Source organism: Xyrauchen texanus, chromosome 24 (genome assembly GCF_025860055.1).
Source record: "Xyrauchen texanus isolate HMW12.3.18 chromosome 24, RBS_HiC_50CHRs, whole genome shotgun sequence".
NCBI lineage: Eukaryota > Metazoa > Chordata > Actinopteri > Cypriniformes > Catostomidae > Xyrauchen > Xyrauchen texanus.
In genome coordinates, this window is record NC_068299.1 from 33,975,872 (window position 1) to 33,992,788 (window position 16,917).

The 16,917-nt window shown below is 42.4% G+C and overlaps 1 protein-coding gene across 5 annotated transcripts in view; it reads right to left on the reverse strand.

The window, feature by feature from the left end:
• LOC127618201 (cullin-9-like) overlaps positions 1-10,449 on the reverse strand; it is a 67,472-nt gene extending 57,023 nt beyond the window's left edge. For all 5 annotated transcript variants that reach the window (XM_052090513.1, XM_052090512.1, XM_052090510.1 and 2 more), the window contains exons 1-3: positions 10,316-10,449; positions 7,796-8,458; positions 638-792 (exon numbers count right to left, since the gene is read on the reverse strand). In XM_052090513.1, the coding sequence (XP_051946473.1) occupies positions 638-792; positions 7,796-8,453 (813 nt within the window). In that variant the 5' untranslated portion in view covers positions 8,454-8,458; positions 10,316-10,449. The remainder of the gene's footprint in view (positions 1-637; positions 793-7,795; positions 8,459-10,315) is intronic.
• Between the last annotated feature and the right edge of the window lie 6,468 nt (positions 10,450-16,917).

Consider the following 16,917-nt stretch of genomic DNA (forward strand, 5'->3'; position numbering starts at 1 on the left):
GGGTGCCACGTCGGATCTCGCTTAGGGCACCAAGTAAGCCAGAACCGCACTGTTTATATATATGATTTCACACAATATAGTATGCTAGATTGCACACTTTTATTTTTGCTTTTGATCCTTTTAAATCACATTTTAGCTTGTGAACAAATTTCACATTCTATCAATTTATATAATGCCATGAAATTGCATTTTTAATAATGATACAAACTGTTGTCACTGTTTGAAATTTTTTACAAAATATTCACAGGGTTTGAACCTAATGAAAATTGAATTAATAATTATATTATAAACATAATAATTAATTGCTTCTGTATCAAAAATACTATGCCAAGCTCTTGCGATTTGCATAAATTTACCTTCTAACAAATATCCAATAGGTGCATTATTGGTTTGTATCCATGCTGTAAAACTGAAAATGTTGAGAAAACAGTCCGGGGAAGAGTTTAACCAAAGTCAGAGATGACGTTGTTAATTGTAATGTGCAGACAGAGATCAGAGGGATAGTTGCAGTGAGTCATTATGTGTCACACTCAGTCACATTGTGTGGTTCCATAATGGTTAGGTTGCTGTCTATGTAAACAGTAGACAGCAATGCAGCTCACTAGGTTCTGCTCAGAGTGGAAGGGAGGATAAGTACCTGGGGAAGATGGATGCCCTCAAAGGATATGCCATGCTCCTCAGAGGAGGTGGTCTCTGCGAAGAGCTCCAATAGGGTGTAACGGTTATCAAAGTCCATGTGCTGTTCGATGCCATCCTGCTGGCTGAGGGACAGAAGCACATAAGCACGACTCCCTGTGGAAGCAAAACAACACCATCCTCATCAATACCACAGTATGTTTTATAGGGCTGGGCATTGATACAGATTTCCCAATTCAATTCGATTCCGATTCACAAGCTCTCGATATCGATTCCAATTTGATTCAATATCGATTCATATGGGTTTATTTCAGTTATAATGTCCCTTTTGCTTGCATATAAAATAAATGATCTCCCAGCTAATGCTGTTAACTAAACAGGGGACCTTTTCACTAGGTACATTAGGAAAATATTTTACTAATTTCATTTTATTACTTAATCATGTGTCACATTTTGGCTTTTTAAAAATTAACAAATAAATGCATTCAATCAAAGACATTTTTGATCAACAACTGACTGTAAAGAACAGAAAGGTTATTAAAAGAGACAGTATTCAATGACTAATGGGTTGAGTGGATCTCGTCTTGGACACACATTACACGGAACGACTTTTAATCTCAACACGCTGTGAAAGGATCTCTCTTCACAAATAAACTACACAATTACTGGTGATTGAAATGTAAACTATTCCAACCAGCCAGTTGACAAATATATAATAATAATTCCTTACATTTATATAGTGCTTTTCTAGGCACTCAAAGCGCTTTACATAGCATAGGGATGATGTGACAGCAGCCATAGTGCGCCAGAACACCCACCCCACACCAGCTATTGGTGGGGAGGAGAGAGTAGAGTGATGTAGCCAATTCAGGAATGGAGATTAATACAAGGCCATGATAGATAGGGGCCAATGGGGGGAATTTGGCCAGGACACCAGGGTTACATCCCTACTTTACGAGAAGTGTCCTGGGATTTGACCACAGAGAGTCAGGACCTCAGTTTAACCCAAAGGATGGTGCCTTTTTACAGTATAGTGTCCCCATCACTATACTGGGGCATTAGGACCCACACAGACCGTAGGGTGAGCACCCCCTGCTGGCCTCCCTAATACCACTTCCAGCAGCCACCTTGTTTTTCCCCAGGAGGTCTCCCATCCAGGTACTGGCCAGGCTCAACTCTGCTTAGCTTTAGTGGGCAACCAGGCAAGAGCTGCAGGGTGATATGGCTGCCGGTGATATATAAATATATTCACTTTAGAGGCATAGCACGAAATTTGAGTGATAGATCGATCTTGGGATTTAAGAATCGATATTCTTGAGATCAATTATAAAGGGTGTAAAGGACAGGAAATAATGGGCTACAAAATTGAATTTGGGAAGTGGATGGGAAATTATGCATTCCAGATTTTATCTTGTGTCACCCATATTAGCACCACAGCTCAACATGTTTGTGTACAACATGTACTGACTCCTACACCATGGCTCTGGCTACACCACAGAGTAATTATGTGCAAGAAAGTAAAAACTTGGTCGACCAAGACTCTTCTCATCGACTAATTGTTAGTCGACTATCAGGGGGCAGCCCTGGATCATATGCAGTTTAATGTGGACTTGTTGCTGCGTCAGGTGTGTTGACAGAGTGCTGTTTGATGCGCATAAGAGTTGTTTCTCTCAGCGAATAACTCACATTTTAATGTTATTTTCTATGTTTTATAATGCATAAAGGTTGTTAATTCAAAATCAGGCACGTATTTCCATCTCACAAAACTGTTTGCCTTATCATAAGCGAGTCTCCTTTAAACTTCAAAGAGCAAGCGAGCATGCACACATCCGCATCACTCAAACTGATCGCAACAGTGAAAGGGAGCACTACAATTTTGGTTAAACTGCAGTTTATTAAACAAGTTTTTTCCTGCATTGAAATTGTGGCCATATGAAATTTCATGATGGCGAACCAAACGTAAGGATATTCATCTCGCGTTCAGTACTTTAAAAGGGCTAAATATGCTTCTCATCTGTTTTGAATGAGCCACCTGTTTGAATTCAACTATATTGAATTAGCAATGAAAGCAGTGAAACCTCACAAACGGCTAAGCAGCAATGCAGAGGAAAAGAGACAACACTGTTGCATGCACCACAATAAATTTATATTCCTAAAGATTATATACCTAAATAATTAAGAGCATGATGAAAAGAAAACTGTTATGGAGTAGGGAACACATTTTTTACTAGAAGTACAGTCCCAATGCTGTATGAGTGCAGTCATGATATTATAATATAAGTTAGTTTAGTTTGATTTCCCACAGCCCCTTAAAGAAAAAACAAACAAACTGTTGATTTCTAAAGGTTCCTGGTCCTCCAATGATCAAAAATAAACTATAAATCAAATGTAAAAATTATAATTTTTTTGTATTTATTATTTAGTAACATTTATATTTTAAACCATTTTAAAACTATGTACATCATACAGTACAATCATTCATTTTTTTAATAAATATATAATAAATGAATCCAGTTCGCCACACTTGGGTCAATTGTCCATGACAAGCGTTCAATGAAAAACATCCAATAGCACTTTTTGTCCATAAAAGGGATAATTCTGAGAAATACTGATATATTCTCCATTGTTTACATGAGATCTCGCCTGAAAGAATGAACCTTCGTCATCGTTCTTCAACAAACTATGAAATCTGAGCAGCATTAATGTTGTAAAACTGTATATTATCTTATATATTAGAGTTTCATAAATAAAACGAGTGTGTCTCCAAAGTCTATTTTTAAAAAAGGGGCGTAGATTTATTCAGAATATCCAAGCAGTGCAGTTAGATTTTTTGTCGTCTTCAAAGGCGGAGGCGAAAGGCTCATTTTTTGTTCGATCATCTTCAAATTTGAAACGTAACTTCTTTAGACTTGTGGCTTTGAGAATATTGTTTCTGGATTGTCTTGGCACTTTTATTATTGTTTTTTTAGATTATAAAAACATGTTCAGCACAAAATATTTCCATTACTATAAACTTCAGCTTCTCCAATTCTAAAAAATAACAACATATATTCATTCTGAAACTTGGGAAATAAAGCCCAAAGTGTCTTCTTTCAAAAGAAACTACAACTGTGTCCATACTCCAAAGGGTCCAGAAAATATAACCAATTAAGTTCAGGTATGTCATTTTCATGATTTGTGCTCAAAAAGGGGGTGTGTATCAACAGGTTAAGTTGTAATTTTTTGGTGGCGAAATACATTCTTCTATCCCAGTTTAAAGAAATTGTTTACCCAAAAAAGATTAATCTCATTTACTCGCCCTCATGCCTTTCCTAATCATCTGACAAGGGTCCAAAATGAACTTTTTAGCCCACCAGAGAAGGTGCCAGTACCAGCCAGTCAGATTTCTTACCGGACTTTATTTTTTGTTGTTGCATTTTTCAAGTGGATTTTACAGACATGAGAGACAAATGAACAATAAGCATTTCTAAAAGTAAACTGCTCTTTTAAAGAATTATATGGCTTTATCATACATGAAATATTTAATTGCCGGAAAGTAAATTTAGAATACTTATTCATATTCTTCATTTATTACAACAAAATAAATTTGTATTTTAAACTACGTCATATGAATAAATGGCAAGTAATTCTCATGAATATCATGAGCCTAAAGTGTACATAACAAAGTAACAGTTCTTGGATATTTGAAGTGTCAATTGATTCAGTCAGCTCCAACTGATTAATCAGTCTTTTTGATTCACTAAAAAGAGCCAGCTCATTGAGTTATTATTTGGGAATCAAACTCTACTGGTTGCACGTTATGTCTCACACTGTAGATTCAAATGAACCCGCTCATTAGGGTCGTTTGTTTGGGAATAAGTATCAACTGGTCGCACGTTATGTCTCGCACTGTAGATTCAAATGAACCAGCTCATTAGGGTCATTTGTTTGGGAATCAGACTCCACTGGTCGCACATTATGTCTCGCACTGTAGATTCAAATGAACCAGCTCATTAAGGTCATTTGTTTGGGAATCAGACTCCACTGGTCGCACATTATGTCTCGCACTGTAGATTCAAATGAACCAGCTCATTAGGGTCATTTGTTTGTGAATCAGACTCCACTGGTCATAAGTAAGGTCTCACACTTTTTCAAAAGAACCAGCTCATTAGGGTCATTTGTTTGGGAATAAGAATCCACTGGTCACACGTTATGTCTCGTACTGAAGATAAAAAAACAACGGCTCATTAGGTTCATTTGTTTGGAAATTTGTCCACTCCCCACTGTTAGCATTTGATGTCTCACGCTGTAGATTCAGTAGAACAGAGCATTGCAGCAGAGCTGAATATGAAAATATATTTTTTCGTGTTCCACAGAAGAAAGTCATACGAATCCGAGACAGCATAAGAACGATGAGAGAATTAGAATTTTTGGTGAACTACCCGTTTAAAGCAGCAAGTCATTATTCAGCATCTCAGTTGCCACCTTTGGACACATTGTGCTCACATTGGTACTGCTTCATTTTTAAACTGATTTGTGGTTTATCACCCATATAATTATCATCTGTGATATCTGTAAAAAATGGCCATTACAATCTATGCTCAAAGTACATTAAACAACTTTCTGTTGCCCGCATTAGATCTGAGCTGGGTAAAAAAAAAAAAGGTCTTAAGTTCAATGCCCCCAAAACTTGGAACAAAAATACTTGACTCACCACACTCCCTCCATTGGGTGAATTTATAAGACTTGTAAATAAACTTGAATGTAGTAATATTGGAAATTGCCTTTGCGATATTCAATTATTGATGCCCCTAAATTGTCTGCTTGATTTTTCTATTTTATTATTATGATTAATAATTAATTAATTATTTCTTTGTTAGGCCTACATGTTTTTGTCTTTTGCTGCCTTCTTAGCCAGGTCACTCTTGTAAAATAGATTTTATCTTGGTTAAATCAAGGTTACTACTACAAACTAAGCTGTAAAAATATCTCAATATTCTATAGCCTTTTGGCAACATTTGATACCTTGAAAAACTTTAAAAAAATAGATATGTATATGCACTGATGTGACTTAATTAAAATGGTCATTTCAACCAAATGTTAGATTCAAAACATTTAATGAAAGAAGTGAACTAGCAAATATCTCATTTAAAATAATCAAGGCATATTTCCACAATGTGAATGATATTTAATCATTTTCATCTCTATGTACATATAATTTAAACAGTAATAAACATCTTTACATGCATACCTATTACTAAAATACTTGAACACATGAAGAAATGCCACAGAGATTTAGAGTAATATTTTGAAGTGACAATGTAAACAAAACACTGAATCCTGTAGTTTTCCTGTAGCTCAAAAGTTAGTGCATGGCACTAGCAATACCAAGATCATGGTTCGATTCCCAGGGAAAAGCTTATGCTAAATGCACATCTAAATGTAACAAATCAGAGTTTTGAATCAAATCATTGAAACTGACCATTCAAATTGATTCATGAAAATGCAATTTCCAATGTTTAATGCTTCATTTTTATACTATCATCGCAAATACATTGTCCTGGTAGAATGGCATCATGGCAGAAATGAGCGATGACAATTCTAACATCAGCCATGTGCCAGCAATCTCCCAATTACTCCCAAGTGAATGACATGACTCATACTAATGTGAGGAACTAGAAATGAATAAGCACATCCTGTGGAGAAGAGTATAAATGAGAAAGAAAAGAATGAAAGGAGGAACTGGAAGCCCCCGGTTTATTACCATAAAAAGTATTTTAATCGAATATTACGAATAGCTCTAGAATAGCATGATGAAATAGTCAATAAAATATACATTTATCAATCCTCTAAGGACATGAAACACTGGCACAATCTAGAGACTCTACCAACTACTGCTGAGGATGTAGAGCCAATGTGCGATGACACAGTCCCTCACTGATGACTCCCAATCCCCAATATCTCAGTCACAGTCAGAGAATGTGAGCAGAGCGGCATGATTTTATTTAGCGTAGAGGGGCAATTGTTGCCGCTCCACTCCACTCACATACTCTGGTCACAGCACACTGGCTGGAATCTGAGAGCCACACCTTCTGCACACTTCAAAACAGCACAGCACAGATTCTTGAGATAAGGAACAAAACATGTCTTACACAAAAAAATCAATACATCATAATAACAAAAATACTGGAAAAGTTACATCTAAAGAAAATGTGTAGACACAGGAAATTTATTACTTCTATTTTTAAATAGAATTTTACATGCTCTATACTTAGAAGCACACGTAAGTGATCTGTCCTCAGCAATGTTAAACTGCCAAACAAAGTGTTTAAAAATGCAACAAATTCATAAATATAAACATCAAATTAAAGGATATCATCTATAAGATGTCAAACAATATATAAAGTTAACCTTAAATGATATTTTCCATAAAGAAAATGTATATCAAAGTTGTGTCCTCTCTTTGAGGCACATTTTTTGATAATCTTGAATAAATCAGACAATGTCATGGTCATCTATAATATATATCCTTTCCCACTTCCTACTCATGGTGGATGCAACAGTAGGACACGAGGTCTGGTAAGTTTTATATTTGTTTATATTTTAAACAAACAATGTTTAAGTCTCTGCGGTCACAGCTTCAACATGTTAACATTTAATTCTTATTATGATAATTTCTGTTAGAATTGTGGGATACATTTTGTCATTTTAGTTCAGGTTCTAGAGACAGCTTCAACTGAAGAAAAACAAATATATCCATTTCAAATTAATTTAGCATTAAAAAAATAAAAACTCAGATTTTAAACATGTTTGGTCCCTTATCTCAAGAATCAGTGTATGGGTATCATGTACTGGAAAACAATTTTTAAATCACATATCCCATATCCCATTTAAGCTTATTCAAAGCAGTGAAACTTTTCTATCAGTATTGGCATTAATTCAGTGATTTCCAGGGAGGGAAGTCCGTTTACTATTAGTTTTCATTATGGAGAAATACCCTAGGAAGTGAGAGTTATACTTTAACTGTGGTCCAAATTACAACTGAAATGTGGTTACAGAGACAAAAAAAACAAAAAGAAACACACCCAAAATATCGGAGATCATTTTGAATTTGCTAAAATTAATAATAATGATGATGATGATTTAGCTCAATGCAGAAACCAGATTTAAAAGAAAATACCTGCATCATGAGAAGCCAGGGCTCGCAACATCTTGCCAGCGCTGCGTCTGGTCTGTCGTTCTTTGTTGCAGAGGAGCTCCATGAGCAGGTCGAGGGCTCCCGTCTCCTTGAACACCCCCACTAGAGAGCCGATACTAGCATAGGCGCTCAGCACATGAATGGTGTGTGTGATGCTTATACCAAAGTCGCTGTTCTTTGCCATTTGCTTACGTGCGCGCCGCACAAGATTCTTCACATCATCCTTCATGTCTGACAGTTCGCCCTCATCGAAGGTGACATCGGAGGGGAACTGCCCACTGGGCCGCGCCTCTTCCTCCAACAGAGGCCTCTGAGAGTCAGACTTGCGCTTGCCGAGCAGCGTGGGGCAGTTGGCATACACATCTTCTGTGGACATCCACATTAGAACGCTTTCTGTCTTGCTCTCTCCCGAAGTGGAGCCATTGGAGCTGCCAACGCCCGAACTACTGCTGCCACCTCCACTCGCCTCATTGCTGCTGCCTGAACTGCTGCTATCTTCCACCGCCAGCAGGCTCCAGCGAATCAGGTACTCTGTCTGGCCGTCGTGAGTCCTCCTCTGACGGATAAGCTCCTCGGGGTACGCCTGCTGCTTCGGGCCTAACTGAACCAGTAGGTTCCCATTGCGGCGCTCACCCACCATGGTAGCTGAGAATATGAAGAGACAGTATATTAGATGAGGTTTCAAATTCAGTCATTATTTACTCACCCTCATAATGTATTGTTCCATACACAGTTATTTTTTTACCCATGCAACACAGAAAGAGAAATTTAGAAGAATCTTTGACAGAAGACTTGAAACACAGTCGTACACACAACTGCAGTGGTGTAAAATTAAATGTATTTGCATGGAAAAGAGCTGCAGGAGGGTCTGTAAATGATGACATAATAATTTTCATTTTTGGGTGAACTGTTCCTTTAAATTCAATCAACTGCAAAACCCGATTAAAGGGACAGTTTACTCAAAAATGAAAATTCTCTCATCATTTACTCAACTTCATGCCATCCCAGATGTGTATGACTTTCTTCTGCAGAAAACAAACTGAAATTTTAAGAATATTTCAGCTCTGTAGGTCCATAAAATGCAAGTGAATGGTGACCAGAACTTTAAGCTCCAAAAAGCAGATAAGCATAAACATAATCCATCAAAGTCCAGTGGTTTAATCAATGTCTTCAGAAGCAATACTATAGGTGTGGGTGAGAAAAAGATCAATATTTAAGTCCTATTTTACCATAAATTCTCCTCTGTGACGAGCAGGCCTAGATAGAAAGAATGTGAATTGCCAAAAACAAAAGAAGAAAATTTTGAAAGTTTAGATTTATAACAAAAAATGACTTATATTTATATAAATATTGATCTGTTTCTCAACCACACCTATCTTATCCCTTCTGAAGACATAGATTTAACCACTGGAGTCATATGGATTACATGTATGCTGACTTTGTGCTTTTTTGAGCTTCAAAGTTTTGGACCCTGTTGACTTGCATTGTATGGACCTACAGAGATAAAAAAAAAAAAAAATCTAAAAAATCTTCATTTGTTTTCTACAGAAAGAAAGTCACACATCTGGGATGGCATGAGGGTGAATACACGATGAGAGAATTTGCATTTTTGGGTGAACCTTTAAGGCAATGAAGGTTTATCTCAAACTCCCCTTCAATGACTCTAAACTTATCTTTCATTTTCAGTTCAGTCTTTGGCAACATATACACATTTTAAAAATGTGTTTATAATAAAAATAAGGTTTCATTTATCACATGCTAACCACAAAACCGCCGCCTTCAATCAATAAAACCATCATAAACCTTTTAAACAAATAATCATGTCCGTTTCACAGAGCGTAATATTACCACTCGTTAGTTTCGAGACATGAACTTTAAATATTCATCTTAGTTGAAGTCTAGTTAACTACACGATGCATGTGAAGTTATGAGGATTATTAGTGAACAAGCAAACTGAATATGAAACTGACGATTAAATGGGAGACATTTGTTTGCTAAATTCAACCGCCATTTTCACAAACCAAGTACAGTTGATAAAGACTTGTGGTGATTTATTTGTGCTATTAGACATTTATAATCACCCCATGCTGAAAACAATTGTGTCATTCTTCCCAGTCCGCTTGCGATGCCGCTAAACAGCGCTGTGGATATCGGCGTATGGGCCTGAAGTGTTCACGCTTCCCAAGGCTTGACAAACAACGGCCCGCTCCGTTCTCCCCCCTAAATACCTCAAACAGCGCTTTTTTTTTCTTCTATTATACATGGAAAGCACAGTGCTGTTACTGATATCCCGTCAAAACCATGGAACGCTCTCACAACAATTAAATCAGCTGTCTGCAATAGCGGCGCATAACAGCTGCGTTGATTATACAGGATCGCTCTAGTTTGACGCGTCGAGTTGCTAGCAATGCAGATGGGGATGTCATTAGCTGTCAGTGCGGCCTCTGTTTAAATGAATACAATAACACTCTGACTGAGCTCCAAATCTCCGGGTTGACTTACCTCCGGTGTTGCAGTAGGACTTCCCCTCCTTCTCGACTTTTCCCCTGGGTGGATGGAGTTTTCTTCTCCGTGGTAGCGTATCGTTGCCCAGCCTGAAGTCGTTTTTGCTGCCCGTTGTACAGTTAAGTGTAGTCCAATCCTGCTTCCTGTGGAACAGTTACGAGTTCACCTCTCTCTGCGCCAACGTCTGGAAGCAGTAACTCGTTACCGCCCTCCACAGGCGTGGAGGGAGCTACAGCAGTTACACCAGTAGAACGGAATACCTGTAACCCGCATCCTCCTACTGTAATTGTTTTCCAAAAGTAGTATGTGTAACAGTTTGAAGTATGGAACAATAGACGTTCGCAATACTAGACTACAACACTACTGCACAGCATGGTAATATGCATATGACTTCCGAATGTTAAGACAAAATTGGGCTAACAATGTAAAATAATTGTGTTTTAAATGTGCACTCAGTAATTTTTTCCCCACATTAAAAAGTTTTACTCCTAAAGAAATTACTTGTAATTTAGAAACATATGTATAAAATCGTGACTGTAAAAGTACAGTTTTTTAATATTTGTACTTTACTTGAGTATAAATATTTCTTTGGACTTTTACTTTCACTTTACATTTTGAAGAGAAAATTAATAATTTTACTCTGTTATATTTCTCCAGACACTTTCATTACTTTTGTGACTGAACACCAAAAAAATAAATAAAAATAACAGCGGTGCATGCAGAAAGGCATACAGATTGGCGATAGATATGTGTGATTCTTTGAAAGAATAACTTGAGTCAAATCTTTTCAATTTGATTTGATTTGATACGAATCTGAATCAAACTCACAAGCGAAGTGCGTGCCAGATTATGTTCCGTCGTCTGTCTCCTCTGGAGAATACAAGAAACTGCTTTACCGATTAATTACTTTCATAAGTTTGGGCTTAAACATTATGAAAGCTGTGAAATAATGAAGCTATGTGAGATCAGATTCCTGCCTTTCCAGGAGACTTGTTAATATAAAAGTCAATCACATGCAGGGCCTAATTGATGCCCGGCAAGTGATCATCTGTGTTCCGCAACTGTTTTCAGGTCCTTGAACAACATATAACATGTGAGTAAGGGCAGCCGGTGGTCTTTCTGGTGCCCTCCTAGGGTAAGATGGTGCCCCCCTAGGGAGTTGGTGCCCTACGCAGACTGCATAGTCTGCTTATTGGGAATGGCGGTCCTGATAACATGCGTTTACATTTTACATTTAAAAAGATAAAATGTGCATAAATGTGTGGTAGTGGGTGCGTGGTAAGGTGCAGAGGGAGAGGGAAGGCGGAAACGACACCTGCACCTGAGCTAAATTATGTCTAACACCTGTCTCTATTTCCAGTGAGCATGGGGAGAGCGGCATATAAATGGCCACGCCACTCCCAAAGCAGAGAGAGAGCCAGATTAGAGTGCAGCATCTGTGTTGGAGAAGTTAAAAAGTGTTTGTGAAGCTGAAGTGTTTTGTTAAGCTAAGGTTTTGAATCGAAGGCAAAACATAAAGAGCCTTACCTGTCTCACTGTTCCCGTTTCCATTGATTACCATTACAAAATGAATGTGAATGGTCTTTGCTGAAGCAAAACTAGTTTTCTGGTGGTTCCTAATGTTACGAACACTGAGAGCGCCTCCCCCTCCAGTCATCGGAGATCTGATTCACCGGAGTAAGACTACATTTCCCATAAGCCCGCATACCTAGGTCTGATTACTCCTCAGCTGTTCCCTGTTTCCCACGCTCTATATAAACTGTTCAGTTCATTCTCTCTTTGCGAAGTCTTGTTTGCTCCGCCGACTCTACCAAGCAAGTTTATCTCCAGTTTACTTTCTAGTCATTCTGTGTACCGTTCCTGCCTGTTGTTTAGACCCTGCTAGTTTGCTGCCTGCCTTGTTTATCTCTTGCCTGCCCAGTTCTACGATTGTTTGCTGCCTGCCCTGATCTCTGCCTGTTCTTGTTACTCTTCTGCCTGCCTTCTACATTCTCTGTTTGCCTGCCATTGACCCTGCCTGTACGACTTGTGTGCTGTTTTTCAATAAATACCGCAGATGGATCCCAACTTGCCTGAGGCTTCATTACAGAAGACTTCGCCACACCATGAGCCAGCGGTGATTTCACGCATGACGGAGGAGCTCACAGCCCAAGCTAATCAGCTGTCAGCTCAACAACAACAACTCGTTCGGCTTACGGCAGCAGTTGAAGAGATGATGCGCTCCATGCAGGTACTGCATCAGCCGACACCCACACCGGCTCCCGCAATACCTCCAGCCGGCTCGGCGACGACTGCCACGCCCCTCGTAGTAACCTCCGCGAGCCCACGACTCGCGCTGCCGGAGAAGTTTGACGGTTCGCCGTCAAAATGCAAGGGGTTCGTCATGCAATGCTCCTTGTTCCTTTCTCACCAACCGGCACTTTACCCCTCTGACGAAAGCAAAATTCTTCTGATGAACTCCGTCCTCACTGGCAGAGCCCTAGATTGGGCGACCGCACTTTGGACCAGCCAAGGATTTGCTCAATTTACCTTTGACTCCTTCCGACAAGGTTTGATTGACGTTTTCGATCACCCTGAGGGCGGCAAGAATGCCGGCGAGCAACTTTTGGCTCTCCGCCAAGGAACACGGACGGCTGCGGACTACGCACTCTCCTTTCGAACCCTCGCAGCCCAAACGGGCTGGCTCGAATCCACCCACAAACTTCTCTTCCGGCAGGGTCTCAATGCAGATCTCCAGTCCGAGCTGGCTTGTCGTGACGAAGGTATTTCTCTAGAGCAGTTCATCACCTTGGCAATCCGCATAGACAACCTCATTCGTTCCAGACGTCCTGCTCAGTGGTCGACCCCTCTCTCTTCAGTGCCCCAACCAACCAACACCTCAGAACCCATGCAGGTCGACCAGTCGCACATCTCCCCCGAGGAAAGGGAACGCCGTTATGCCAACCGCCTCTGCCTCTACTGCGGTCAAGCGGGATATCAACGCATCAGCTGCCCGACGCGCCCTTCACAAGCTTCACATCCTGGGGTGAGTCTGCTTGTTTCCTCTACTTTGCCTGGAACCAGTCTCGAGGTACCCATTGAAATAACCTTCCGGTCAACCAATATTGACACCCAAGCTTTGATTGACTCTGGGGCGGCGGGGAATTTTATCGATGAATTGTTCTGTGAACAGTATCAGATTTCCCTGACGGCGTGTACTCCTCCTTTGACAGTGGCGGCACTAGATGGTCGTCCCCTGGGATCCGGTAAAGTGTGTTACACCACCCGTGACCTCCTCCTGCAGGTGGGGGCACTTCACACCGAAACCATACGCTTCTACGTCATCCAATCTCCTCGCAATCCTGTAATCCTTGGCTTTCCCTGGCTCCGACTACACGACCCACGAATTTCCTGGCGGAACAATCAACTCACTCAGTGGGGTCCCACTTACTCTACGAAATGCCTACGCTCCATTCGACCTACCTCCGTGGGGGCCGCCCACGTCATAAAAAACTTCGACACAGTTCCCGCCATTCCTTCGGCATACGCCGACCTCAGTGAAGCCTTCAGCAAGGCCAAGGCGTCACAACTCCCACCACATAGTTCCAGCGACTGCGCCATCGAGCTCCACCCCGGAGCTTCACCGCCCCGTGGCAGAATCTATCCCCTGTCAGAACCTGAATCTCTCGCCATGAAATCCTACATAGAGGAGGAGCTGGCCAAGGGGTTCATCAGACACCCCACCTCTCCAGCCGCAGCCGGCTTCTTCTTCGTGGGCAAGAAGGACGGCTCGCTATGCCCCTGTATCGACTATCGTGGCCTGAACGACGTCACAGTAATATTCCGATACCCATTGCCCCTGGTTCCCTCAGCCCTGGAACAACTGCGGTCGGCCAAGTTCTATACTAAACTGGACCTCCGAAGTGCCTATAATCTGATTCGCATTCGGGAGGGGGACGAGTGGAAGACTGCCTTTTCTACCACCAGCGGCCATTATGAATATCGGGTCATGCCGTTCGGCCTGTCCAACAGCCCTTCAGTGTTCCAATCTTACGTCAACGACGTCTTCAGGGACATGCTCAATAGGTGCCTGATTGTATACATCGACGACATCTTGATTTACTCCAATTCCCTCGAGGAACACATCGTCCAGGTGAGAGCGGTCCTGAAGCGTCTTATCCAGCACCAGTTATACGCCAAGGCCGAGAAATGCGAGTTCCACCTGAGATCTGTTGCCTTCCTTGGGTACATCATTAGCCCCGAAGGGGTGGCCATGGACGACAATAAGGTCCAAGCCGTACTGAACTGGCCCCAACCTACCACGGTGAAAGAACTCCAACGCTTTCTGGGATTCTCCAACTTTTACCAAAGATTCATCAGAAACTTCAGCACCGTCGCCTAACCCCTCACCAACCTGATAAAGGAGAATCAACACAAACTCCACTGGACCCCCGACTCCCTCCGGGCCTTCGCTCAGCTAAAGGAGCGCTTCACCTCTGCACCCATTCTGCACCACCCAGACCCTGACATACCGTTCGTCGTGGAGGTGGACGCCTCGAACACGGGCATTGGAGCGATCCTCTCCCAGCGACAAGGTAACCCCCCTAAGCTGTTTCCCTGCGCCTTCTACTCCCGCAAACTCTCTTCAGCTGAGCGAAATTATGACGTCGGCAACCGTGAACTCCTAGCTATGAAAGCCGCGCTGGAGGAGTGGCGACATTGGTTGGAGGGGTCCAGACATCCGTTCCAAGTTTTCACGGATCATCGCAATCTTGAATATCTTCGCTCTGCCAAGAGACTCAACCCCAGGCAAGCCAGATGGGCTTTATTCTTCACTCGCTTTGTTGACTGATTTTGTTAACAAGTGCCAAGCCTGTAATGTCGCCAAAACCCCCAAACAACCGCCAGCTGGCCTGCTTCAGCCGCTTCCCATACCTCGACGTCCCTGGTCGCACATCGCCTTGGACTTTATCATGGACCTACCCAACTCTCTACACCATACCACCATTCTAACGGTGATTGACCGTTTCTCCAAGGCCTGCCGTCTCATCCCGCTGCCCAAAATGCCCTCTGCCCTGGAGACCGCCGAACACTTGTTCCAATATGTCTTTCGGTACTATGGCCTCCCTGAGGACATCGTCTCCGACCGGGGCCCACAATTCACGTCCCGGGTATGGAGAGCTTTCTTCCACCGCCTCAACGTCAATGTCAGCCTCACTTCCGGGTACCATCCACAGTCCAATGGTCAGACGGAACGCCTGAATCAGGAAATAACAAGATTCCTCCGAATGTACTGCCATCACAATCAGGCGGATTGGAGTCGCTACCTTCCATGGGCCGAGTATGCCCAGAACTCCCTCCTCAAACCGTCGACCAACCTGACACCATTCCAGTGCATCCTGGGGTATCAAACCCTCTCTTCCCGTGGTCCGGCGAACCCTCCGAAGTCCCCACAGTCGACGACTGGCTGCAACGCAGTGAGGCAGTGTGGGACCAGGCCCACATCCACCTTCAACGGGCAGTGAATCACTCCAGAGAACAAGCCAACCGTCACCGTCGTCCCGGCCCCAGTTACGTCCCTGGCCAATGGGTTTGGCTCTCAACCCGAGACATCCGCATGCATCTACCATGCAAAAAACTCAGTCCTAGGTGTGTGGGCCCCTTCAAAATTCTTAGACAGATCAATCCAGTTTCTTTCCGTTTACAACTCCCTACTAATTACCGTATTTCTCCTACTTTCCATGTCTCCCTGCTCAAACCGGCTGATGCTCCGAGGACTGAGGAGGGGGCGCTCCCGGCCCCTCCCCATGATTGTGGGCGGTGAGGAGGCCTTCCTGGTGCGCACCCTGCTCGACTCCGGCGTCACCGAGGTCAGATCCAGTACCTGGTGGATTGGGAGGGGTACGGCCCGGAAGAAAGATCCTGGGTCAGCGCCAATGACATCCTGGACCCCAACCTCATTACTGAGTTCCACCAGATCTACCCGGAAAGACCGCCCCTCGACCTCGGGGAGACCTCGGCGCAGGTCGCATCCTCAGCGTCGAGCAGCTCACTGGGGGCTCTGTTACGAACACTGAGAGCACCTCCCCCTCCAGTCATCGGAGATCTGATTCACCGGAGTATTGACCGCTAAGACTACATTTCCCATAAGCCCGCATACCTAGGTCTGATTACTCCTCAGCTGTTCCCTGTTTCCCACGCTCTATATAAACTGTTCAGTTCATTCTCTCTTTGCGAAGTCTTGTTTGCTCCGCCGACTCTACCAAGCAAGTTTATCTCCAGTTTACTTTCTAGTCATTCTGTGTACCGTTCCTGCCTGTTGTTTAGACCCTGCTAGTTTGCTGCCTGCCTTGTTTATCTCTTGCCTGCCCAGTTCTACGATTGTTTGCTGCCTGCCCTGATCTCTGCCTGTTCTTGTTACTCTTCTGCCTGCCTTCTACATTCTCTGTTTGCCTGCCATTGACCCTGCCTGTACGACTTGTGTGCTGTTTTTCAATAAATACCGCAGATGGATCCCAACTTGCCTGAGGCTTCATTACAGCTAAAGTGTTATTTTTGTTTTGTAGCACATTTATGCTTCAGTATGTGGTAACTAGGGTTTTCTGGATGGTTGCTAGGGC